Genomic DNA, 27690 nt, shown 5'->3' on the forward strand with positions numbered 1-27690 from the left:
CTCCCAACCCAAACCACTCTGGGATTCTATGATTTTTTTTTCTTATCCTGACCTTCAAAAGCAATCATCAAATTGACACAAGATCAGTAAGACATCAGTGTATGACTCAAGAATGCAACTACCCACCAGTAGGATTAGGTCTCTTTCACACGCAGAATGAAAGGCCCCTGCAGAAGCTGTTTAAGTATTAAAGGCAGTCAACACTTTCAAGGGGCTGCACTTGTTCATCTTCAAGAGGTCAGGTTAGCATCTGGGCAAGGTTGCTTCACCAAACGAGGAGAATAAGAACAAGAAATTACACAGAATGATCCATCTTCATATAGAAGGTCACAGAACTTTCAGGATGTCCAAAATACATATTAAATGAGGAAGACGTATCCCTTGTTCACGAATAAAGAACATTTCAGAGAGTCCAGAAAAGAATTCAAAACATGGCCATAGTTATGCAAGCCAGTCTAAATAAATAAATAAAATAAACCAAGGCTGCCCTAAAGGAAATGTTTCCTCCTGGGAATGCTTAGCCTTAACTTCAAGCAGCTCTGTAAAAGTTTCTCTTAGATGGCTGATTATCCCCATCTCTAGAGACTTTAACTTATTTTTGACCACGTGTATGTGCTTCGGTAGGGAGCAAAAAAAAGGAAGAAAATGAAGGCAGCAGAGAGCAGAGATGACTGTTCAGCTGCATTCTGTGCAGAGTTTGATACAAACACAAGTCACAATAGGATATTAGGATGATAATTTTATACGTTATAATGTCCATATGAATATAAACACACGTCCCTTAAGACATTCTTTACTTCTGTTGATACTTTAGAAATTATTCATCTGATTAATGAATTATACACTGAATTTATACATTAATGCCTAATACTTAGGCCCAAATAATTCCTGGGCTAATATATTATTTAAAAGCACGTAGGAAGATTAGAAACTGGGTTAATTTACTAGTATTTAGCTTAGGGCTCCAATTTTCTTCCAGACAAATTCAGTACACACGAACAGACAATTGGACATGTGACGACATAAACTTTCAGATGTTTCAGTTAGTAGAGCTGTTGAAACAGGTTAGTTATATAAAATGGAGACTACAGTGTAAGTCAGACTTCAAAATGGTAAACTCAGAACTAAAAACTAAAAGCTCCGGAGAAGCATTTTATGAAGTTTTGAATGGCCAAAATAGATTAATATTATCTGAGATAGGAACAAACAACACTGATGGCTCTGTTGATCTTTTAGATCCTTTGCTCCTAGACACAAGCAGAAGCTGTCCATGTTCTCGTGCCCTGTGGCAAATGCAGTGTCGGATCTAGCTAAATAAAAATAGAGTGGGAATAAAAGCACTTTGCCAGAGGTACATGCAGGACACACTGACACACGCATGCACACCACAAACATCGCATCCCCTCTGAAGAACCTGTTTCTGTCCCTGCAGTTCAAAGGTGCAGTTTTCAGCAATTCAGATGGAAGCCCAACTTCTATTTCTAAGTCAGCCTGTTTGATTGATTTAATCTCATCAGTATCTGCAGATATCCTTAACAGAGATGGCTTTGCACTTCATTCCAACCTTAAAGAACACATACACACAAACCTGAGCTAACATTAGGGATTGATTAAATTGATGCTGTCAAATTTATTGGCTCCACCTCAATTACATTTTCCTAAAATAGATACAGATCTACTATGTTTGAAGGTTTAACAATCCCCATGTGATGGGGAATCTGACATACAGTTTAGATGAGTTTTGCAGATTTTACTTACTGAACAAGCAATTCTTTTTAATCAATACATTGGTTTAAGATTAGACTTCTGGACAGTTGGCAGTAAAGGATGGCTTGGCAAAACTCTTCCTTGTGTTTTATTTATACTCTTATAAGTAGTCAGACTTTGCTATTGCTGACATTGCCCATCAGTCTTTCCATCAAAATACTAGCTCCATCTTCCCCAAAAAGAGTGCAGGGAGTTGGTTATCAATTTCTTTAGAATTCAAGCTTTCCCATAATAGAATACCTTAATGTGCTTGTTTCTGAGAGAGGATAAGATGTCCTAGATGAGACATTACTCAGAAGGAGTCTTTGGCAGATGATCAACGTGGAGAATTCTCTTTTATTAAGCTTTAAAGGCTGAAAATAAAAAGCAATCAAAGAACATTACAAGTGGAAAGTTTTGGGCAACATTTTCTATAAGCACTGTGATCTAGGCTGCTGTAATATTACAGTCCTATAAGATGCCTCTTCAAAATACTGCATTTAAATTAATCTTTTAGTAACTTTCGCACTGTGTCTTTTAGTACATGTTATGCTTTACACCTTATCATGTACTAAAACGTAGTAGCAGTTCCATGCTCTGTATTAATCCAGGAGTTACTACTCCATATTCACAACATACTGCACTTAGACAGTGGCTCAATTATTTCAATATATTGCCAGCTTTCAAGGGAAAATGTTCTGCCCTGGACCCACTGCTCAAAAATAGTTGCATGTACAGACCAACCATAAGGGCTCCAAAGAGAGACAATCAACTTTAAAGGGAGGTTGATGAACCACTGAATAGATTTACTTGATAATTGCTGCATGAGAGGAACTCAGAGTTTCACATGATTGCACCACATCTTATATCTTTCTCAAATACATTCTGAAGTTTCACAAGCTCTGCATTTTAGGACACTGCCACACAAAAAGAGCAGGGAAAGGCTTATTCCAGCATTTGTTGTACAGCCAACCATAAATATTTTGAATTCAGCTGTCCCTAAGTGAGAAAAGGGTAGAGACTATTAAATAGAAATCAATGGTCATGCTTCATATATTACTTGATGTTTCACTTTTTCCAGGGCTTTGATTATAAAATGTAGCGCAGAATGAGCAGATGTGCGTCTCCTGCTTCATGCTGGTTTTTTAATGCTTTCCTGCCTTCCCTCTTCCTTGCCCTGTCCCTTTTCCTCCCAGGGGAAAGCGGATGAATTTCTGCAGGGAGATGGTGCAGTCTCCATGTTTCTCTTCTCTTGGACAGCAACACTCTCACAGTCCAGTACTCACAAACATGAAACAAACTGCATGGTGTGAGCTTAAATCCCGACTAGATCAGGGATACTAACAATCACCTCTTGATAGTTGCCAACTGGTGTATTCAATATTTAACACTAGGTTGAGTGAAAAGCATAATGGACAACTGTTCACTCCCCAAGCCCATCACCACCACAGCTTGCACCCTCTGCAGAGGCCTCAGCAGAGTCGAAAGACTGGGTGAGCTCAGGGTGATTCAATTCCTTGTTGCTCCTAAAAATAGTCCTATAAAAGCAAGAACGAGGCTCAGAGAGAGGAGCTGCTCATACCACCACTTGTGTTACAGCTCCACAAAAGGAGTCCAGGATTTAGGACCTTAAGGTGCATCAGAGCTTTTGAAAAATATACCCTGTGCTTTGTGATCAATCATATACTGAGAAGAGTGAACGGCCAATGCCAACATTTTACAAACATCCTGAGTGGTGGAATATTTCCACAAGCTTCTGGACTACTGTTTTTGAATCTGATGCACACAATCACCAGTGATCTGGAAATACAGTTATTTGTTAGAGCTATATACAGAGTTTTATTCAATGGATAAAGGGGAGTGAAAGAATATTTTATTGGAAACAATACTCCAGATGCATCCAGAACAGTCATCTGGGAGAGGTATAAAACCATGACATATGGAATAGAGGATTTTTTGTTCCTCCCAAAGAAAGTAAAAATACAATATAACTTATAATTAGTACAAACAGAAACGAGGTTAAATTCACAGTCATATATTGCCAGAATGATTCTAACCGGCTGAATGAAAAAAGCTTACACAAACAGAATTTCAGCTAGAAGTGAGATATTTATCTGTGTTGCAAGACAGCAACAATGACAGAACCACTACATTCACATGCAGGTTTCTAAAATGAATTTTTGTCCATATAACCAAGTGCCAGAATGCCAACATTGTCTCTTTACACTTCTCTCATGTTACATCATTCTTATTCTCTTGATGGCAACAACTATGTTTTTTCTTGCTCTAAACATATTTTAGTGTTTCTCACTGGTCAGGTGAATCTTTGACTAGGGGACTTAGCTGGAAACACTGAGGAAGGGGGGAAGGAGGAGAAGCAGCAGCACAAGATAATTTACATAAGTGCATTGCAATTATTTCTCCTTAATTATGCATGCAGCTGGCTCTATTTTAAGACATGCCATTGCAGTGCGCACACAAGCACTAAGGGTATCTGTCACTTCACGTGTCAGACCTTTAACATTCTCACCCACCTGCCTGAGAATCACTAGGAGCAACCAAAAAGAAGCAGTCAGGCTTGTGGCCACCTGCCATTCATCAGCACTGTCAGAACACTGCTGGTGCCTCTTCGTATTTCTCTCATGTGAAGGCTTTTTTGCACTGTATTCTCAATAACAGGTCATTTGCTCTTTACTACTAAGTTACTCCGTTAACTTCTCATTCACTGGGAAACTAAGCAGCCTCATTTTTGAAAACTGTCACACAAACCTGAGCTGTCAGTTAAAAACAAGTTGAATTAGGGGAAAAAAAAAAAATATACAGAGTTGTGTTTATTAACACTGGCTTAAGATGAAGCAATCTTAAACTCAGCTTTAACCTCCTCTCAAATGACACTTCTCTTGGCAAAGATTCTGGGTTTTGTCCCAGATGTTTCGTTCAGGTACATACTGAGAAAGTGCTGTTTGTCCAGGCTTTCAGAGCATGGGGGAACCTTATCTTTAGTAGCACCAGTGCTATGTGGAGATGCTCAGGAGAATCAGGCTCCTTCCTCAAGCACAAGGCAGAACCTGGAAACCTCTGCCATCCACAGCACAGGGACACCTACCACAACTGTAAAATACAAGCACAGTGAGTGTGAAGCTTACTAATAAACCCTAGCTTTACCTCCCCTGAACAGAAAAGAAACAAAATTGATATAGAAACTTTCATTCCTACTTAGCAGCCCAGGAGGTCACTCCTGTGCTGTCACATCTGCTCACACATCTCCTTACACTATTGCCTGCATTGCTCATTGCCTCTACCAAACTCCTGCCACTTCTCTGGGACAAAGTATCTCATGAGGACGTTCCTCTCCTGGCCTCAGTACTGGGGTGGTCATAAGGACTTAACATGAAACAGCTAACAGTTAAGAACAGTCTAGTATGAGTTACATCCACCTAATATTATTGAAATAATGGGCTGGTTCCTAATCTGATGCCCTATAAACCACTTGGTAGAAGCCAGGGCATTTTCACATCGCATTCTTATGAACGGACTCGGGTTTTGGCATCTGCACTACTATCCATTCTCATTTTGCTAGAAAGATCCTGTGTCTGGGAAATGGGAGTCTAACAGCAAGGCAGCATCACTACCTGCTCTCCTCTTCTTTCCACTCTTCCTCTTCTCGCCTGTCTTCTCCCCCCCTCAAAACAGCCATGGTAACACAGCTGGCAAAACGAGAGCCAGACCTCACCAGAATCAAATGCCTGTCATCTTGCAGTGGTTGAAAAACAGCCCCGTCAGCAGTCGGTTACTTGGTGGGACTAGCTTTCAAAGCACTGGGAAATCCCATTATAGTGGGTAGAAAAAGGCCACTGTCCTTTTTTATCATTAAAGCTTATTTCAATTTCAAATACCGTTATTTGTTTCATTTAAGCTATGTTGTGAGAAGCCATGAACTCTGTTTTTAATTTGTGCTAAAACTGACACATAATCAATGTTGAAAACAATAAAATGCAATAGGTCTTTAGATTGCACTAAAGTATCAGCATAGGCCCCGACTACATGGTAGACATTATACAGGATGCTAAACCCAGCATTTTATTTGGTAACATATAATGACAAATACTCCACCTCATTCTGAATTTTTCATTGCAATGCTGCTGTGAGAGGTGTTCTGCCTGCCTTTGGTATTATATCCTATAGAGAAACATGTTTTGGTCACATGAAAAATTGTTAAAGCCATGCATGTATCACACAGGTCAATAATTGCTATGGCATTCACCACTGAAAGTCATTCATTGACATAAAAACAATCTAAGGGGTTGCAGAAAAACAATATACAGCCTCAAACACCTTGTTCTAACAGCTATTTTTAAAGCAAAGGATATATGCTATTAGAGTTCAGTAGATTATGAAACCACACAAAATCCACTCATTCATGGAGATAAGATTTATCAAATCACCAGGACACATTCCCCCTGTTCTTTCAAGGTATTTCATAATGACACTGACAGATGAAAGGCTTCAATGCCCGGCTCCTTAGCCCACAACGCTGCCAATACTCCAGAATTTATCAAAATGACAATTCAGAGCCATTTGCCCCTAGTTATTACAAAAGGGTCAGTTGGATTTTACACAACTCATCTTAAATGACTGATGAAAGACACTGGAAAGACAGTCATCATTGCCTTCCAGGTATGCAACATATTGCTCCAAGCTGAAATGCTAGATACATCTCAGGATGCAGAACACACTTTATAAGAGTTATTGATAAAGCATGGGCTTTGGGGAAGCATCGTTATTTTTTTCCTATGTAACAAAAACCATTTTCTATTCCATCTGAAAGGATGTTTGAGGAGGAAACAGAAGAGGGGTTGGTTACAGATGAAGGTTAGACTAGAGCTGGAGAAGCATTCAATGCTAGAGTCTTGCAAACAACTCAGTCACAACAAAATAGTGACTCTTTTGCCAGATTTATTTTCTCTAGTGACCTGGACTGGAAACATAGTTATAAAAAGGACACCTCTTGAAATGATTTTGACCGCGTGCAGTGTAGAAGGTAACATTTGAAGCCACTGGAATCCTCTCTTCTACACCCTCTGTAAAATGTCAAAAAGGCCAAAGGAGAAATTACTCCTTTTCCTGAGATTTTCTCTATTTCTTAATAGAGTTAAGGTCCAGGTAGAATGCAGGCAGTTATCTGAATAATTACACCGCCAACAGAACACCACAACCCAGCTCAAGAGAGCAAAATAGGAAAGCAGTGTTTGTACTTCCACAGCCTGACTTGCAATGCTCCAGTCAGATCCTAAAGAGGCAAAGGTCTGTGGCAGAGCTGGAAGCCATCCGTGTTTGCATGCCCAGCAATGCTAACAGCATGCAGCTGAGAAGAAAGAGCAGTTTCTTATGGCTTTTGTTGGGGTTTCCTTTGGGGTTTTTGGTGTTTGTTTTTATTTATTTTAAATACAGAGACAAGAAGAATTTCCACAAAGAAATTAGCCATCTTCATCAATTTCGTGAAGCTAACCCCAATACAAGACACTTCTTGTCTCCCAGGGGCTTTGTCACCTGTACTCTTACCAGATGTCTATTCAAAAAACCACAGATAATTTTACAAACAGCAGAAAGCCCTGAGGTCACTTTTACCTCCTTTCCTGCAATGCATAATCTTCAGAATTCATTTCATTTTTTTCATGATAATTTTGTGATCTCTTTTGAGGCTGAAAATGTTATTTTCTTTTCTTTCCTGGGAGGAACTGCATTTTTAATCAAGCTTCCCAGAAAGAGCTTTTGCTGATCTTAATGTGAAAAGAAAGCTCTGAAAAAAAAAAAAAAAATATACCCAGGAAATGTTACTTCAGAAAGACAGAGTTCATTTGACAGCACAGAAGATGAAATGGCTTAGGTCCTTAAATCCTCCCTTCTCTATGGGCCACAGAAGAGTGCTCGGAAGGCTGAACAGTGAAATATGGTTATGCCTAGAGACTGCTTGGCTTCTACTTCACATCACAGGAACATCTGGAGATGCAATTAGAGCACAAACAGCTGCAGCGCCCCCCGCTTGCTACTCTGAATTGTTCCACTGTCACCTCATGCTCCCTCGCTGCCCACTGCATCTACCAAGTGACCTGCATTTTATAATTCAGTTCTCAACTGTGTTGTGTTGTCATGCAAATATTAAACAGCAGTAGGTTCACTGGTGTGTTAACAGAGTGGGCAGGCGGCAATGGGCTGACCTGCTGTCTCTGTGAGGGAGCCAAGTACTAGTCCTGTGTAATAACCAGATACCCAAGCCATGCCCTGAGGCAGTTAGAGAAGTCACACATGACCTGGGATTCAATAATCTTGTAAAATATCTGTCACTCTCCTAATGAGAAACACTGCTTTATTCTGCTGATGCACATGGTGAGCCATCACGTATGCAGAGCACCATAAGTCTGAGCTCAGTATTCCAAGCAGAGATGCTTGGGCCGCTGGCATTCACAAAATGATGGAATAATACAGTTAAGAACATGTATCACAGGGTAACACAGCACAGCTCCAGCCACCCTAAAAAGCCTGGCTCAATCCTATTTGATGATATCTGCAGTCGCAGGCCACAGAAAGATTGAGGTTGGAAGGTACTTCTGCACTTGGTTAGGAATTGTGAAGACAAAACTTGGTGAAGATTTTGGTGTAAGACGAAACTGACCTACAGCTGCCAAGACAAAGTGTAATGGTATAGATGTCTGCACTGTGCATACCTTATCCAGGCCAAGAGAAAAGCCATATCTTCAGGTACCACTCAGCTGACGGTTTGTTGCAGACACACAGTTTCAATCAGGACACAAGAGCTTTAGTGACCTGGGGAAGCTCACTTGCCAGAGCACAAGCCTACAGCAGCACCGCTCGCAACGCCACCCATCCTCATGCGCAGCCAAGCGCTGACCTGGCACCCACACCAGGCTGTAACTCTACTGGTTTTACCTGGGGTAGTGGCATTCATTTATCAGTACTAACAAGTAAATTACATTAGACCCCAAAAAGAGGGACGAAAGAACAAAGTGAACTGTGTGAAGTGTTCTAAGACTGAAGAACACAGGTCAGAGCTTCTCACCTTCCCTGCAGTCTCAGAGATGTTCCAAATGACACAGATAAGAGCCCAACCAATTCAGTGTAACACCTCAGGAGAAAGCCAAATTCCCATCTATTCTTTACCACTTCAGCAACATTGCAAGGTTCAGTGATGGCATTTTACCAAAAAATTAGGATCATGAAAGACTATGGAACTGCTACAAAACTTCACCTTCCCCCCACTCTCAACTCAATTGACCATTTTCTTGGGTCAGTCTTATTGGTTTTGACCTCCTCAACAGCTCCAATTATAAATGCTTTTGAAAACTGCATTTCAAGGAACATAGTGAACAGGTGAAATCCAAGTTGTTTAATATATTACTTATTATCTTCTGTTACGGACTAGCACAGGAATAAGCATGAATCCTGGTGAAAAATGGAGTCCCTCGCTATCAAGACATCAGTTTAAAACACAAGTGACTTCATTTTATGGATGATCATGGCTGATTGCAAAACACTGAAACTGCCCTTCTCTCTCTCCACTCTAAAGGGTAAAGCTGCCTGCCTCGTTTTCCGTTTAGCCAGCACAGAAGCTGACAAGGCAGTAGTTTATTACCTTGCTGTGGAATCTCCCTTCAGTTTGTCATGGATTTAGTGCTACTCAGAGGAACGGCAGCACACTGCTTTTACAGAGTGCCTTTGAGAGAGGAGTTACTTGTGCGGAAATGCTATGTAAAGAAACAGGACTTGGGAAGGAACCTGTGGAGGAAGTCACATCAAGGCAGATCTGCATAGGACCAAGGCACAATACTGTCAGTCACAACAAGGTACAACTTCCACCACAACCAGCCTCACTGGAGGAAGAGGCTGTTTCGGGAAGGGATTCCCAGTACAAAAAAAATCACAACACAGCATTTGTTTGCTCAAATAGAAAAAGACTTTAACAGAGAAGCTTCTAGTAAAAACAAACACATGGGCTTGCCTTGAAAATAAACCCCAACTGGTCTCTGCATTAAAGGCAGGTGAGATGCAGGTCACCAGAGCTGAATTTGCCCCTCTGCAGCTCCAGCTTTGGCTCTGACCCAGGCGGCCTTTCACCTGCAAGTTTTTATAGAGGCAATTTTCAAAACTGAGTTTTCATCAAACTGTAGCTCCAGAAGTCAAGCACCCTCCCTGGCCTTGGGCATGTCCTGAAAGGAACGGCTGAAACTCCCCATTCTCTGATCCCTGCAATCTGTACCAACAACAGATGCTGCAGAGAGGCAAGAGATGCCTGCCTTTTACCAACAGAAAACAGGACTGCTTCCAGACCTTGCAAGATTCTGTTCTCAAGAGACACAGTGATCATTCCAGGATAATGGAACTGTCCATAAGGATCCGGAGGCTTTAGTGAAGCAGCACCAGGGTTGGGACATCAGTGATAAGGCTCTAGACAGCCAGCCATGTTCTCAGAGCTACCTTAAAAGCCAGGCTGTCATTGCTAGGCTAGGGAGGAGCCTGGAGGAGTTCAAAAATCACCATATAAAACTTATCTCAGAGCATCAGCATGCAAATCCTGAGGCAGAACACAAGTTTATACTGTTTCACACGGCTCAGAGTACACACATAAGAGAGAAGTCTTGGTCTTGCCATGAAATCAAAGCTATGAACAGATGTTTCTCAGGATGTTACCCAAAATGAGCAATTGATGGACCAGATGAGAGTCTAGAAAAGAAATAATCTGACTTATTCTTGCTTGAACTAACACAAGAGATGAAAAGACACTTCCATATTAGTTGTAAACTAGTTTTGATAAGAGTTTTCATTATGTTTTAGGTACTTTGCCTGCTCTTCCTTCTGATAATTCTGTTCATGTGACTTCAGTATCATCTAGTCTGACTTCATATTATTTTTCCTTTCCTTGAGCATTTTAATGTGGATCCCACTCTACCATCCCCAAGTGCTTCTGGGGAAAGAGATGAGTGATGATAAAAAGACATAAGAGATAAGATCATACTTCAGCTCTTTATCTTTGCAGATGGGTTTGACTATCAACAGCTACTTTAGAACAGATTCTAGAGGTAGGAACAAGGCATTTCTGTCCTTTCTTGAGTAAAAAGTGGTGTTTTCCATTCAGGTGGACATCTCAAGTTAGTTGACTTTTTCTTTTCAGAAAGGATATTGCCTCATTTCCCCCTTCCAATCCTTTTATCCTATTTTAAAACATAACTAATGTTCAGACTTCTAAGTGACAAAAGCGTATTTGAAACAATGCCAGTATCATATACAGAGAACCTTTTCATGGGGCAGAAAGGGCAAATTTGTTAACCTTTTTAACTTCAAATCTGGGATACCATGTAAAAGTGCCTTACCATGAAGGCATGGTCACAGCAGCGTAGGCAGGGTGGAAAAGGGGAAGGGTGCTTACCCTCAGTTAGGATACCTACCTGGTCTATTTGTGCTGTACAGTACCTGGGGGTAAATCAAACATAACTGCATTTTAAGTAAAGGTAAAAAACTAGAAACAAGGTCTCCAGAGATGGAATGCTTAATAAACAGTGGATGTAAAGTTTTTAAGATGTAACTAGAAGAACCCTCCATTCCTTCTGGTGTATTCTGATAAGCCTGACAAATGCTTTCCTCCTGTCACTGGACTCTGGCAAATTGACATTTTCCCTTTGCTTGCACTAGGATGCTTACTCCTCCATTCCCCTTATTGGGCTGATGCTTCCTTTGTTTTCATTCAACTCAAAACTCAGACATAGGATGCCAAAGGTCTGAGAGTTAGCCATTAAACACCTCTTGCAGTAGCCAAAACCCATGCTACAGTGCAACAGTTTCTGCCCAAAAACCCCCTTCACAAAACAGAAAGAATTCAAGAACAAAGGCTCTCAGCATCTCACATGCTCATTTGTCCTGTATATGGACAGCACAGACAATACTGTTTTGGTCAGTAAACTTCGCACCAATGTCTTCTTTTCTTATTATCTAGACTAAATGCTGACATAAACTGCCACGTTGGAAACAAGTTCTATTTCTTATCTTCTGACATAAAAAACGAGGCGTGCTGTGCATTCATGGCAGTTGGCCTGATAGCAAAGAGCAGTGGTTCTTGCTGAGCCTGACCATACCTGAGAGCGGAGTAGATGTACAATGGGAATATGCCATTGGCTTCAGAAGGCTTAGGATCAGCCTCTTATGCCTCTCATCAAACTCCAGCCCAAGGCCTTCAAGAAAACCTGGAAGTTATGCCCACACAGAAAAGAAACCCCTGCCTATGCTACAGTCTAAATCTTGCCTCCACTCAGTTTGATCATTCTTCTGGGATGACAGTCATTGCTTTCTCCACAGGACACTATACTTCAAAGTAAAGTAATGTACTGCCTTCAGTTACACTAATGCAATCCCCTTTGATTTATTTCCTCTACCATTTCAGTCAACATCCCACCGAGTCATCTACTTACCAGCTGCATGTCTGCTTGACAGCTTTAGGGATCTTTTTCAAGCAATAAGTCCCGAATGTCTTTCCAGGGTCTTACGCTCCAGCTCTTTACTGTTTAGAGAATATTGCTCTATTTATTCTCAGCTTCATAGTCCTCTTAATGTTTATCTACCAGCATTGCCATCTTTCAAGCCACTGTACTTACAGATAAGGCCTTCCTCATCTGATTGCTGGTCCAGTCATTATTTTACTGGTTTGTCCTCTATATTTAGATGTATTTTACATGTTTGCTGGCTTCATTTCCACACACTATTATCCTTGTCAGAGACAGAGAATAACAGTTGCAGTCATAAAAATGATCGTATAGCCAGCTCCACTAACATTTTGCTAATTCTGCTCCCTGCTCATAACCCCTTAGTCATGATATGCAGAGTTAATAACAGCTTGCAACTTACAGTGGAAAGATGAGCCATGATTTCATCTGTTGGGGTTATTATTTCCAATAAAAATACTGTGATATTTTTGTCTTTTAAACTTCATAATTCTACTAGTAATAAAATACACCTTTAAACTTCTATAAACTATCTAATCGAAAGGGGACTTTTCAACTGGCTTGTTGGGCTTGGTTTGGGGTTTTTAATTACATTTCACTGGCATCATTTGTCTAAGATCATTTCTCCACAGGAAAATCTGGCTAGATGAGACCCAAGGAGGATCTCACTGATGTCAGCCTCAAGCTTACATCAAGTGCTCTTAGAGGAATTGTATTCTGGTTGCAAAATAACTGGGTTTGAGCACTGTAGAGTTTATGTTCTACCTCAGTCTCATCCTGGTTTTGTTATTGGCTTGCACTTCTTAGAACAGAAAGAAATTTCCAGGTTTCCTTCAATATCCCTATCACCTTGCAGATAGCCCTTAGAAAATCCCATCCCTTGGTGTACCAGTGTGATCACTTGTGGGTGAAGTGAGAATTACAGCATATTTGTCTCAGCTGTCCTGTTTCTCCTGCCTAGGAAAGGACTCTACAAGTGCACAGCATTACTGCCTGCAGAGGGAACCTGGCTGTCCAACTCCTCAAGACCCCATCCAGTGTGTCATTGTCTGTTGTCAAGCCTGAACTGTGTCTTTCATTACACTAAAGGTCTCCCTTCCCATTAATCTTGCTGAGCAGCTCTCCTCTCCAAGCTCTGCTGCCCACAATTTGTGATTCCTTATTGTTGAGCATCCATCACACATAAAATCAGTTCTAAGCACCCCATTACTCACATATTTAGAGATGTCAAAGCAAGGCCTCCATGTAGCTCCCAGAGCACTTTAGAATTCCCTTCTGCTTTCCCATCAAAAAGGCAAAAAGGACACAAGCAGACAGCATCTTATTTGAACTTACCAGGGAGGTAGATTTCCTTATACAGAAAATTATGAGGAGGAGCAAGGCAAAAAAGGCAACTATATAGCACAGTTACAGTTAATGATGCATGAACATCACAAGGTTCAGCTGAGCAAGGACCCAGTCCTTGGTCCTTCAGGTGACTTTTTCAGTGCCAATACAATAGGAGAACTTGCCACAACGACCCTGTATGGAAACTAAGGTGAGTTTTCTTTCTTATATTGCTATTTATATTATACCACTGTGCACAGCACTTCAGGACTCAGAACATACCAGAGCTTCCTTCTGCTCAAACTGGTTTTCAGTCTGGTTCAGTGAACATCTCCATAAACAGTGTACATACAACTATTTCCTGGCAAGATCAGTAAAACTGGAAAACTTCTGAATAAAAAAAACCCAAAATCACTAATACGGGGTGTCCAAAGAAGTTTCACACATTAAAGAACTTCCACTACTGGAATAAGCCTCAGAGAAAGTGATGGAGGTTGTCTCTAAATAGCATCTCTGAAACCTTTGAATTCACACATTTCTTACTAAAAGGGAAAGGATGATCGATTGGTCTCCAGGGTCCATGCACTAATGGATTCCTTTTCCCAGCAGAGGATTGCTGTAGCTCATTCATTCACTCATTCGTCCATTCATCACAACCCTGCAGTTGCGCAAACAGACTCTGTAAACAAAAACTCTTCCCCAGCAAGCTCCCACCGTGCCAGCAATATTAAATGGCAAGCACATGAACACCCTGCAGAGCAGCAGGGAGAAACAGTTCATTGGTATTTCTTTTTCCTCTTACCCGTACAGTTGATACTGCTTTACAACCGATGTAAAATGATAGGTTACACTGGTAATAAACCTCAATACAAGAAGTCTCCATACAGACTGGTTGCTGAAGGCTTAATATCAGTCATAATTATTATCCATAAAATGTTATTGAATCAGATCTTAAAAGTTAATGCTGCTTTGTTTCAGGAGATAAAGGACAATAGGCTGGCAAGGCACAGAAGGAAACATTGAGCTTTTGATCAATCTCTGTGTGATTCAAAACTTCTACTGCAAATAGGACTCAGCACTTCAAATAGAAGTTTTTATCCAACATCTTATGAGCTGGCCTAAGCGGAGTCCTGTGGCAAGAGCCATTACTCAGAGGATGTTTTATCTTTGAACTTGATCCCAATGCCCAGACAGAGCATGCGACTCTTGAACTGAGGACTGGTGAATGCTGCCCTTTTAAAGACACTGTGTCACACCTCAGATGGTAATGTGCACTTAGCAAGTAAATCAGCCCACCATCGAGGGGCTTTCCTAAGCTGCAACCTCCCACCATCCATTTGAGCCCTTGCTGCTCACAGCATCACCTTCCCAAACAGACAATTGCTTTCACAGTCCTCATGTTAACACAAGAGCTCCCTATCTGCAAAGGAGGTGCCCTGACAGAAGGCACCAGGCAACTGCTTAATGGAGCACATCAGCTGCCCTAACATTTACAGCTAAAGACTGACATCCTCCTTGCCCACAAACATTTTATCCAGCTCTTAGCACTCACAACATCACTAATCCAGCTCTCCCTTTCCCTTTTTGTAATACAGAATTGCAAGTCTGAAGCCATTACTCATCGCTACAAAGACTCCAAGAGGAAGAAAGTGACAACTTGAGAGCTGGGAAGGAGCAAAGGGGACGAGCATGTGTCCTCCCCACCAAAAGCCATAGTGCTTCCCAGTGAGAGAGACCTTGACTCTCACAAGAAGTGAGCCTTGTCTCCTCCTTTCCTTGGTCACTCAGCAAATAGTAATCATCATGTGGACACCCCAGTGCCCTGTAAAGCGAGGAGAGATTTTTAAGGTTGACCACAAGCTCTAGTCCTTTAAAAACAAAGGGAAGCAGGTTCTGACTTATGTGCCAACTTTCAAGCCAGCCTGGCTAGATTCACTCCCTGCCTCTGGAATGCACTCGTTTTGCAAAGCAACCATTATATTTGCAAGCTTTATGGAATACAACATTTTTCAAATGTAGAAAGTATGCCAAAGAAATCCTGCAGAAGAGTAATAGGAAATACTTGCAGGGAGACCTATTCTGAATTGTCTACACATAGATAAGGCACAGAATTCCTTCCCTTAAAGATTTTATTAACCTTTCTCTGATGGAAGGAGATTACTGATTGAGAGCTAGACGAGGTCAATGCAGCAATCACATTTCGAATCCTCTTCAAACAAGGCTCTTGTACAATATAAGAAGTTGACAAAATGAATTGTTACTTAAACAGAGTCTTTTAGAAGAACAATTAACCTATAATAGCTATTCTGGCCTCTTCTCCAACCCTGAAAAGTAATCCTTTCTCATTAGTTTCAAGTTTAATTAGCATCAATAACGAAACAACCCTCAGAAATAATGATTGCATCACGCTCTCCAACGCTGACAGATGCTACCCCACAAACAGAAAAGCCACAGGGTGATGTCTGAACATAGGGAAAGGTTCAGCAGATCACAGATGCTCCCAAAAGCAGACAACAGCATAGAAAATGTGGAATGTGACAAAACCAGATTTATTTGAGAGACAAGTGCTGCAAACACAGTCTTTTCAGTTGAGCAGAGAGACTCGAAGGTGGTTTTGCCCATAACTGCTGCAGTATTTCCAGTGAGTTACTGAGCCTCTCGACTCTAATTTCTTGCTCTTTCTTGGCCTTTTGGCTGAAGCTGAGAGATACAACACTATTTAGTATATTCTATATGAGAAAATTGTGTTCAGCGCTTGCAATCTAACTCAATCAAATAATGCCTTTTCCATCCCTGGCTTCTATGATCTCTGAGTAAAATAGATATAATAATGCTTAGCATTGTCACCAGGGTGATAAGGCTTAAAGTACTCTGAGAATATAACATGAAAGAGGCTATAAAAAGCCCAGACACTCTGATGCATCTGAGATAGCTCGTTAGTTAACGGGCCAGTAGAAACAGCAGGCAAATGCCAATGTTCAGGTTGTAATTAGAGGCCTGCTGCAACTTGCAGAGCTCTGAAGGATCACCGCAGATTTCTAGTAGGTGAAGTCATAGATATTCAGCTGCATGTCAGAGGTATGACAGTGACTGCATTCAGAACCATGCGAGCTTTCAAAACTGAGCTGGAAAGAAATCTTCAATAACATAAAAGTCCTAGAAAGAGTATGACACATGGAGAAACACCATTTCCAGTATGCCTACTTAGACTACTATTACCTCTTTCTCACAGACATCAAGAAATACATAGCACAAGAATCCACATACAGCCATATCACATTGTGCTCCCACCCTTACCACTGCACCCTCATCCCTGCTTCTTCCCCCTGCACTCACCACCGAGTGTTCTCAGCTCTTCACCTTACACAGAACTTTCTCTCCCTTTTCCAGCTTATAACTCAGAGATCAAGCCATGGTTTTCTTTCATCACAAAGTTTTGTAACATATGAGACCAGAGAGAGTTGCTTGTCAGTAAGAAAATGGGGAGAAACTTGCAGGAAGAGCCTGCACCTCTTTCTTTACATACACTGCTACAGGGGAAGCCCCAGTCCAAAATGGATTCAGCACATGCCATAGTTTGGGCAGAAAAGGTAGTTCTGCCTCATTGTAAACACTGGGCTACCTCTGAAAGGCTTTTGAGATGTGCAAACTGAACTGAAGAGTTGCTAGAGACAAGTTACAAAGAGGATGCCCCACGTTTCTAGAACCATGTAGATGAAAGGTCGTTGCCTTATATCTCCACTTTGCCATCTGTAATCCAGAAAGAAACAGGCAGGCCACTGAAGCTTTAAACCACCTCAAATCCCCCGTTGCTGCATTAGTTTCTGATACCTTAAGTAGAAAACCATAAAGGACAAACCTTCTCCCACTATCTCCACAATGTTTTCGATTCCCAGGACAGCCAGTGCTCGGTGTGCTCAGCAGCCCCCACTAGCCAACAGCAGCCGACACCTGCAGCTCCTCACTGCAAATGCAGGAGGTTAGAACTAGATGAGCTTTAAGAGCTCTTCCAACCCAAACCGTTCCATGATGCCCAGCTGCAGCTGCTAAATGCACCCTGGCCAGCTGGCCACAGCCAGAGAAACAGCGATCCTTCTCCTTCATGTTTTGTGGGGCCAAGAGCAACCCTAGCCAAAGCCTCGCAAAGTGTTCAAATGGCAAATTCAGATTTGACCATTTGACTTCAAGATGGGTGGTGTTTCCATAGTCAAAGGCAGGGCTCATAATTTTTCACAATCCCAGAAACTCAGCCTCTGGTAAGATCAAACAGAACTGATGGCATTTTTAAATTTCAGAAGCTTGCTGTCACTGAAGTGAAGGAAATAGAAGTCCTATGATTAGCAGTGCAGAGACGGGAATAAATCAATATGGTAGGCTGCTTTAGCTTTTCCCATAGAAATCTCAGAGTTCAGACTGCATCTTATTACTTTCATTGAGGTTCTTGGAAAGTAAAAGCACCAGTAATCCACAAAAATAGCACCAATGGAGTCCAAAAGCAGCCAAAACTACCCTTGCTTTACAAAGGAAGTACGTGCCATGAAGGGAAGTATTCTGTGTCACACGAGATGTCAATGGCACAACCCCTCTTCTGAGCCCAGTTCCTCACGTGATTCTCTCCTCCTCCTGCTCGCTCTGGGCCATGGCCACTAACAAGAAGATAACGAAGCTGAAAGTCAAAGCAGAACTCAATGCTTGCAGCTACCTACTGAACTTCTTTGCCCAAAGGAAAAATAAGTGCGAGATAATAACTGATATGTTGGTTTCAAGCCACGAGGATCACTTCACATTCAGTACCTGTTTTTCCATGCTCTGTATAACAGTTTAGCACCTGTGCTAGAAACTTGCCTGAAGTCTGTTTGCAGCCAGCCACCAGCTCTTTCTACTGGATACAGCTACAACACTTCAACCACATCATAGATCCGACACGACTACTAAGTGAAGATGATTCTCCTTTACTACAACTTACACAGTTTATAGGATCTGAAAGTAGAGATACCCAAGTCCCATCTATGCTGTCACAGGGAATTTCTGAGTAGCAATGCTAAGTAGGATAGTGGCAACCATGAAGCTACTTGACCACCTCAGTCATAAATCAAAATACTCATGTAAATTACTTCAGTCTCAAAATATGTTTCTTGCCTAAATATTTAAACACATAAATAACCTCCAGCCATTCCAGCTTGTCATTTTAAGCTTTCTGACATTTATTGTTCGCAAGAAAAGAAAGGTCAGACTTATCAAATCTGCATTTATGCTTCCATGACATTTTTCCCCAACCAAATTTTTCTGAATTAGACAAGCAAGACAAATGTGGCACATTTCAGAAAGGACCTTTCTCAGCTCAGCACTGCAGTCACAGCAGCCCGGTTGTGTTCAGAAGTAGCTTCTCAGCAAACAGTGGCTCAGTGGGTAGAAAGAGATTTGGAAAGCAGGCAACCTGAGCTGCTGTTTGCTGTTAGGTAAGTCACTTGTGCCAGAAAAGCAGATCTCCTCACTCACTACTCTAGTGCTGGGTAGCCCAAGAGGTTGCTTCGGTGTGAGAAAGCAAGATAGGAAATGTCCAAGCACAGCAGAATATGCTGCTGCTTGGGAAGAAAATCACACCTTGGACTGCCCAGACACCCAAAAATGTGTTGGCACTGATACATCTAAAAGGTGATACCTTCTTTGCTATGATGAGGCTCATGGATTTGGGAATTTTCTAAGTGCTAAATGCTGCCAATCTCCCCACACTTTTTCTACTTCCCTTGGCTAATGCACAATCATTGTCACAAACATAGATTTTATTTCCTATCATGTAATGTTCATGTGAGATCTGCAGTGAACCAAATGACCAGCCTACTTCAGAATCCAATTCAATCAGACACTGCAAAACTGCCTTTGATTTTGAAGGATGTCTCTGCATTTGTATAATAAAGCACTTGAGTCTCCCAGTGCACTCTGCTGTAGGTACTTATTCCCTGTTTTTAAGGATGCAGAAATAAAAGCACAGCAAGTTTAGAGAAAACGTTTGGGTTTAAAACGTACCATAAATGTTCATTCAAATAAAAAAAATAAACATTAAAAAATTTATACTTGTGCCCCTTTTAATGTCTGTTTATAGATATTTTACTGAACATAGAATCATGGGAAGGTTTGGGCTGGAAGGGACCTTAAAGCTCATCCAGCTCCAACCCCCTGCCATGGGCAGGGACACCTTCCACTAGAGCAGGTTGCTCCAAGCCCCTGTGTCCAACCTGGCCTTGAACACTGCCAGGGATGGGGCAGCCACAGCTTCTCTGGGCACCCTGTGCCAGCGCCTCAGCACCCTCACAGGGAAGAATTTCTTCTTAATATCTAATCTAAATCTCCCTCTGTCAGCTTAAATCCATTCCCCCTCGTCCTGTCACTCTATGCCCTTGTAGGGACATGATTATGAACACGAACATTCATAAGAACAATAAGCCTAAAAGTAAAGAAAATTTGCAGAAAACAGACCTAGAAATCAAACATGTGTGTAATCCTGACTCCCATCGAAGATCAATGACACCTCATAACCCTGGACCGAGCAAAGCCATGTGGAATAGTGATGACTGCATGTTTTCCGTGATCCACATGAAGATTGAGCATCATTTCTAATATTATCTACCAAATAACTGGCAACAAATTTGCAAAGCCTGAAATTTTTGTGGTCAGCATAGAAATAGTGAACAAAGCACCATCAGTCAAGCGAGTCATACGTTTTTTTGTGCTGATGGAGTAGGAAAGTGCCTTGGACAGAAACACGCAGGACCAAGGATCATGCTGCCCATGAAGCCAAACAAACCCATCACTAGGCGATCGGTTTCCTCTTCAAGAGGCAGTTACAGTTCAAGAAGAGACACTGTGACCTGACTAAATCCAGACTTCTGGAGAGTACCACTGACTGCAGGTCTAGAGGGAGGTGCTATAGACCTAATTCTTAGGGCAGGAAGGACTGGGAAAGATGCTCCTAAGCACACTTAGGATTCACTATGATTTAGCAACTGTGATCACTATGCAGCACAACTAGCACCCAGGATAACTCAAGGAAAACCTCAATTTGCACTAGTTCATGTCTAGAGTAAACTCAAGTGCAACTGAGGCCCATCCTTCAGCTTTGGACTGGCAAAGCTGGCCTGATAGCAAAGGCAAAGTGCCAAACCACTCGCACTACAGTGAAAACCTTCAGAAGCCCTACTGCAATGCTTCAAATGTCATGTACAGTCAAGAATGAGATAAAAACAGACAGCAACTGGAAAGTGACTGATGCCTTTTATCGGTTTCCTGCTCTGTACGGCCCAACTTCAAACTTTGAAAGCAGGAAAACAAGAGCAAAAAGAAGTAACAAAAGAGAAATATAACGAGGAGACCTTCATTAAATGCTGGTACCCTCAAATATGCAGAAAGAATTCTGCAGACTTCATTACAGTCAGATTTCAGCTCTGATTTTCATTTACAAAATGTCCACTTTCCAAACCACATTTTCATCTAGTCTGAAGTTCTCTCTAATCTTTAGGCAAAGGGTTTCTCCTGCAAATGAGTTCAGGTGCATGGTAGCAGTACCCTGAAGATGTAAAGCCTAATTGCCTCAGCATTATAATAGCACTGGTATGTCGTGAATGCAGACAGTTGGAGGGAAAACACATGTGGCAAGTTAATAAAATTTTAGATGAAGGCCACAGAGCAGGAGTAATATTTCACCTAGCCAGAGGATGAAAAGTTATGCATTGCTACTTAAAAAATATAATTGGAATGTTAAATCCATTTCATGAATGAAAGTACATTGACCTTCAGAGGGAGGAATGACTCATTTTCATCCCTGTATGCCCCTTTTTAACATATGCTTCCGACCTTTGCATGTGTAAGTAGCAGTTAGTTATCATGGGAAGTTGTTTTATGGCCATTTCAGCTTATTAAACTTCCTGAGTAAACTAACATGAAACCTATTGAGCAACATTTGTGGCTCAGGTGCCCTACAGCGGGTGGACTGCTTACCTGGGACATTAACATTAAAAAGTCCAAATGCCAGTGCAGGGTTGGGGTGCAAGGGCTTGGGATGGCTACAGAGCCTGTGCGGGTGTAGAGCACTCACCCTGGGCTAACCCCAACCTCTGCCTCCCCACACTGTATTGTCTGTGGGATGGATTTGCCAAGAAGGCCCTCCCAAGACCTCTGCACAACATGTGCTACTCTGACTGATCTTAAAAGCCCTGGGAGTAATTTCAAGCTAGCAGCAGAGGATCAGTCATGCAAGGGGTGCTCAGTGCTGATGCTCAAGCAGTTCTTTAATTCACAGTGTCTATATAGAGACAATTTAGGGTATTTTTTCCCAAGAAAGCTCAGTAACCTGTCCAGAGTACACTGCTACAGAGACCTACTGCGTTTCAACACTATATAGCAAAACCTCTAAAACCAGAACTAAGACTTGTGACAGAAAGGGTCGCTAGTTGCTCAGTTTCCCATGGCAATGCACTGGTTTGGATTAAACTCTTTTGAGAAAGGCTTCCTTGGAGGTAGGGTGGAATTTCCAGTCAAACCAAAGACAATGAGAGCAAAGTCAACAGCAACCTCATAGTTGGAAGGTTTGCCTAAAATATGGGAGATGTGCAGCACTGAGACCCTCTCCAAGCTTCCCCTCCTCTGCATTTTATGTGGTGTGTTCTTCCATAGAAATGATTGACATTAATTTGGGGGTTTGTCCCAGAGAAGCACTGGGGGAAGGAGAAGCGGAAAAGCTGAATTCTGAAAGTATTCCAAGAGAGGAAAACTCTCTGTTACTGATTTTGAAAAGGCCAAGCTGATACATTAGTGGTAGATGGGCTGAGGACCACAGCTTCTCTAAATGGAAGCTGCTTCTTGCACATTGCTCTGTTCCCAGGAGGATGAGTATGTGAGAGAAACCTGGCATCGAGAGTATTTGCAGGAGAGCCCTGTAGAAATTCGTGTGAACTTTATGGTCTGTCTGTTAAACAACAGCAGCGCCCAGTAAGAACATCCTTTACTAATTGTTCAATAACACACCGAGACAAATTGCTTTAAGCTTTGTGCAAACGTACTGTTGAGAAGGGAAAAGGTTCACTCCAGTTAAATATCTCCGAGCCAGCACTGGAGAGTATAACAGTTAAAGAGAATAAACCCTTATTTACAGGACTCTTTTGTCACCCTTTAGGTCAATGGGAATTCCTCCCCTTGCAATTTTTTCTCATCCTAAAATGTATTTCATTCTCTGTTCACACAGAGGCTAATTTGGCTAAACTAATTTAGCAACAATATTTCGCATGGTAATTCTATATTTTCTTGGGAAGTACTGCAATCCTGGGCATCCCCAGCACAGAAGAGGGAAAAGAAGAAATAAAAAGCTAAGCATGTCAATGTAAGTGAAGCAGCTTTATGTTGTTAATGGGAGGATTGTGTTGCTTGCAACCCATTTCCAATCAGCTTACCCAATGCAGGAAAGGCTCAGTTGCCCGAGGAAAGGCTTTAGTTAAGTTAACACCACATTAGCTGCAGAGGTGTTAATACTTGCTGGAATCTGCACCCTTCGGGGCTGGTGGATGCTGCTCATGCTGTGATCACTGTGTCAGCACATCCCGCTGTCGGCAGGGCTACACAGCACAGATTCAGGCATGGCAGTGACATACGGTGTTCACATACAGCACCTTCACAAAGCAGCAAGGATGGATTTGTAATGTTTTTAAACAAAGCCATGTCCCAAAGCCAGTACAAAGCCATGTAACAGGAGAACTGCACTAAGGCGTCACTGCTGTAAAAGCAGAGGTACAATCTGTTAGTGACACAACTTATGCACATTAGCAACCTTGGTATGGAATTCAAGAAGAAAGTAGGATTTTTACAGCTTATGGACAGCTACTAGAAGTTATTACTGTGACACAGGTAAATAAGGTCCATATTCCTTCCCTCTGCTCCTGCTTTTCCTGCATCCCCTACAACTGACTTTGCACAACTGTGTTGCAGGAGGAGCTGCAGAGCCATGTCTCCAGCATGATTTGGCAGGGGCATAGCTAACTACTACTTATCTATCTGGGAAAACATGCATTTTCTCTCAACAGCGAGACAACAGCCAACACAAAAAGTCTGTGGGTTTTACTAACTTTGGTTAAAGCTCCACCTGCAGTGTATTCACAAGATCAGAGCACCTGCAAGCTCACATTTATACCCCCTACCCAGGTTAAAAACACACCTTCATCCTCAAAGATGACAAACGTATGCCCTCCAGCTGCCTTACTGCTATAAGCACCAGAGTGAAGACAGCATTAAAAGCTAAGGCTGTATCTTCACTGCCAAAGAGAGAGATTTGTAAAGCCAAATAACTGCTACTCACAATAAATTCCCCAAACAGAAAAAGAAGAGATAGTAGGGTTTGGTGTCTTTAATTTTAATTAATTCTTCTTTTTACTGCAGTGGAGCAAGGCAAGACCCGCTGGAAGGAGGTGTGTTGGCCTCCCCTGGCCACCTTGTGGTAGGCAGCACCTCTGCGCTATCCCTGTCAGAAGTGGCAGCCCAGGTTCCTCACTTCAGCAGCGAGTGTAAGGCTCACCCCCCGCCCCCAGCCTGCTTTGATTTTGTTTCAGCAGCAAGCAATGAGATGCGTTCGGTGTGTAGTTATGCAGTTGAGGGTAAGAAAATCAGTTGCTCCAACTTTGTATTCCAAAGCCAGCACTGACTTCTCTCACCTCTTGTGAATTTACTTACGTACATTCTGTGGTCCATTAAGTAGGTGGCTACTCAGGGGCACACCATTGGCTTCTACACAGCTTCATAAAAGCTACCTAACCCAACTCACTGTGACAAATTATTTGGCCCTGCAGCCCTCTAGGTATTATATTCTTTTAGTGGGAGAGCATGAATCAGAGCTCGTGTTAAAGGTACAATGCACACACAGAATGGAAATCTCTCTTGGCCACTGGCCCAAAGCAGAGCCTTAATTTGAGGTAATGGAATTGCCCCATACCCTGGCTACAAATCTCTGCCATCCAGAGCCAAAACTTTATGGAAGGTTCTCTCTTCACATCAGTACTAGTGCTACGTGAGCATCCTCAGCTGTACAACTTCTTGTCTTACTGTAGTTCATATGGAGTGGTTCGCTATGGTCCTCTCTGGTTTTAAAAAGGATGAAAATTAACTCAGTTCCAGATATATGAAATTTGGAGGAAAACCACCTTCTTGCAGGTTTGTCTGTCAGCTATTACCTTAAATGTTTCAGGAAGCGCTATAGTACCGATACCAATAGCCCATAGCATTGGAGTACAAATTTGGCAGCCAGCCCCAGCTTTGGAAATGTTTTGTGCTGTTCCCTGAAGCCTAACTGCGTGTAACCTTGGAATCACATGCAGCGCTTTGAGGACGCTTCCCTTTTTAGTATGCCATTTTTTAAGTTTCAAAGAACCTGATCTTGCTGTCCTTCGACTAATGACACTTTAACCTCTGAGGCTCACTTGCGGCTGTTTGGCACAAACCAACTCTTGGCATTTCGTTAAAATCCCTCAGCGCTTTCAAAACAGTCCTCCTGGCCCCACAAAAGCTCCTCCATACATTCCGCACCGGTAAAGCGCAGCCCTTAAGGACAAGCTGTTAGGAGAAAGCGCGACTGCTCGGGGGAAGCTGCGCCTCCCGCACCCGCCGGGCTGCCGGTGACCAGCGCGGAGGGGCTGGACGCGCGCCCCGGTGGAGCGGGCGCGCTGCACCGCCGGGACTCCGCGTCCGCGGGGGGCTCCGCGGGGTCTCACGCAGTGGGGGCGGTCGAGGGGCGCTGCCCGGCGCGGTGCGCAGCATGCAACGCACGGCTCACCTGCCGCGGAGACGTGGAAGAGGAGGCGGGGACGGGCGGCGCGGATGGCCGCCGACAGCCCGCGCTCGCTGCCCGGGAGGGCGCCGCGGCGCTCGGGCATCAGCCGCACCCGCAGCCGCCCGTCGCCGGCGCGGAGCCACCAGGAGAAGAGCTCGGTGAGGTTGAACTCCAGCTGCGCCCCGCCAGAACCCGGCGGCGGCTCTCCGGAGCAGCCGTCCCGCACGCTGCCCTCGCCCACCTCCAGCACCAGCTGCTTGGCGCGCCGCAGCCGCCGCCCGGCCGCCGCGGGCCCGCCGGGGGAGGCGGGCGGCGCAGCCCGCACCAGTCCCCCGCGGGCAACGCGGAGCAGGGGGGCGCAGTCCAAGCGCAGGCGGCACCGCGCCGTGGCGCGCCCCGGCGGCCCCAGCACCAGCTCCCGCACGTAGGTGCGAAACAGCGAGGGTACGACGAAGTCCACCGCCAGGCTCCTCCTCTGCACCCGCGAGAGACCGGGGCTCTCCCGCGGCCCCACGGCCCCCGGGGCCAAGCTCAGGGCGAAGCAGGCGACGGCCAGGAGGCGTGCGGGCAGCCTGCACCCCGCCATGACCCGGCCCGCGGGGCTGGCGGCCACGGAGCGGCGCCGGGGAGCCCCGCGCCGGGCCGGTCCGCCCGCGGAGCGCGATGCGGGGCTGGGCCGGTCCGCTGACGGAAGCCAGCGGGGCCGGGGCCACCGGGCCGGTCCGCCCCGAGCCGCCGCTACGCGGGCTTTGCCGGCTCCAACTACCCGCCACAACGCAGGCATTACCCGGCGAGCGCTGACATCACGCCCGAGCCCGCCCGCCGGCAGCCAATGCCGTGCCCGGCAGCCCTCATTATGCAAATACGGCGGAGGCGGGGCGGGCGGGGACCGCGAGCGCGGAACCGGGTGCGTTCATTGAGAAAAAAATGGGCCGGGAGCCACTGCGCGGGGGCACGGCTCGGTACGGGATGGGTGATGGGTGGGGATGTATGGTCCCATGGCACGGGCCGGGGGATGTACGGTCCCCGGGTAAAGGGCTGGGGGATGTATGGTCCCCTGGCATGGGGCTGGGACAGGCCCAGCACTCTGGGAAGAGCACGACTGGAGACGCACTTGCACATGGCCTTGTGGGGCCGGGCACTGCTCCCCGAGCCCGGCCGCCCCCTCCTCCTGAGGTCCCATTCCCCACCTCTACTCTCCCTTCTCTGTTTCGGTGCAGGCAATGATGGACAGAGCTGTTGGGCTTTCTCTCTTCCTTTTCCTCCCATCCTTCTTTTTCCTGCAACCTTCCCTTCCTTTCCTTACCTCCCCTTCCCTTCCTTTCCTTCCTGGCTTCCTTCCTTCCCTCCTTAAAGGCTGGCATCCCAAAACAACCCTGGATGGCTTTCCTCTCTAGGGGAGAGAAAAAAAAAATGGTGAGAATTAGGGGGGAGAAATCTTGGAGCATAAGACATTCTAAAAGCCTGAGAAAAATTCTTCCATTTCAGAGTGAAAACAACAGCTTTAAGAAAGGTTCATGCAACAATTTCCCCCTTTTTTCCTGTTAATAAATACAATATAATTACTGTAATTACATTAGTGCTGTGCCTTAGGATATCTAATCATAACTCATTCATATTTCTGGAAGTTGCCTATATGAATTAATGACTTATTATTATCTCTTGAGTTTGATACTTAATGCATGTATATTTTTATAAGCCAGGTACTTTAAGTATATAATCATTAGTGTGCAATTATTCTGTCATGCGGTTGTTCTTCTGCTTATATCAAATTAATGTTCATCCACAGATATTGTGGAGCAGAACCACAGTGTAATGCCTCCATAATTGTAGTGCCAAGGAGTGCGATTGCAGGTGTGACACTGGGAAAGGGCACCGAGGTCCTTCCTGCACAGAAGAGCTGTGGTAAGAACTACAGGGCAATGGCTGAAGGACCAGTTTGATAACAGACTTCACAGGGGACAAAAAAGCCTCTTTTGTGCCGTATTCAGCCTTGTGCAGGTGCACTAATTCAAAGCCCACCCAAGATGGTGGCATTCCTCCAGGAGACACTAATGGGCTTTGGACAAACACTCAGTTTCCCTCAGCACTTCCTATTTCATGGTGTGTCAGATTCACCTGCCCAAGATGTGAACCCTAATCCTTCACTTTTAAGTTTTAGTGGTACTTTGGGGCTCAGTCTTCCTTTTCTTAGGAGAGGAACGTGACTGGAAACATACTGAAACAAGTGTTGTGTAACATAAAATCCAACACAGAAGTATTTCAAATGGGTCTGTGTGCTGCTATTCCTTACTGCTCAGATTC

General features: G+C 43.7%; 1 protein-coding gene across 2 annotated transcripts in view; it reads right to left on the minus strand.

Moving 5' to 3' along the window:
* ALK (ALK receptor tyrosine kinase) overlaps positions 1-25538 on the minus strand; it is a 312254-nt gene extending 286716 nt beyond the window's left edge. For both annotated transcript variants that reach the window (XM_030499619.1, XM_030499618.1), the window contains exon 1: positions 25390-25538. In XM_030499619.1, coding sequence (XP_030355479.1) covers positions 25390-25489 — 100 coding nt within the window. In that variant the 5' untranslated portion in view covers positions 25490-25538. The remainder of the gene's footprint in view (positions 1-25389) is intronic.
* Between the last annotated feature and the right edge of the window lie 2152 nt (positions 25539-27690).

Source organism: Strigops habroptila, chromosome 10 (assembly GCF_004027225.2).
Source record: "Strigops habroptila isolate Jane chromosome 10, bStrHab1.2.pri, whole genome shotgun sequence".
In the NCBI taxonomy this organism is placed as follows: domain Eukaryota; kingdom Metazoa; phylum Chordata; class Aves; order Psittaciformes; family Psittacidae; genus Strigops; species Strigops habroptila.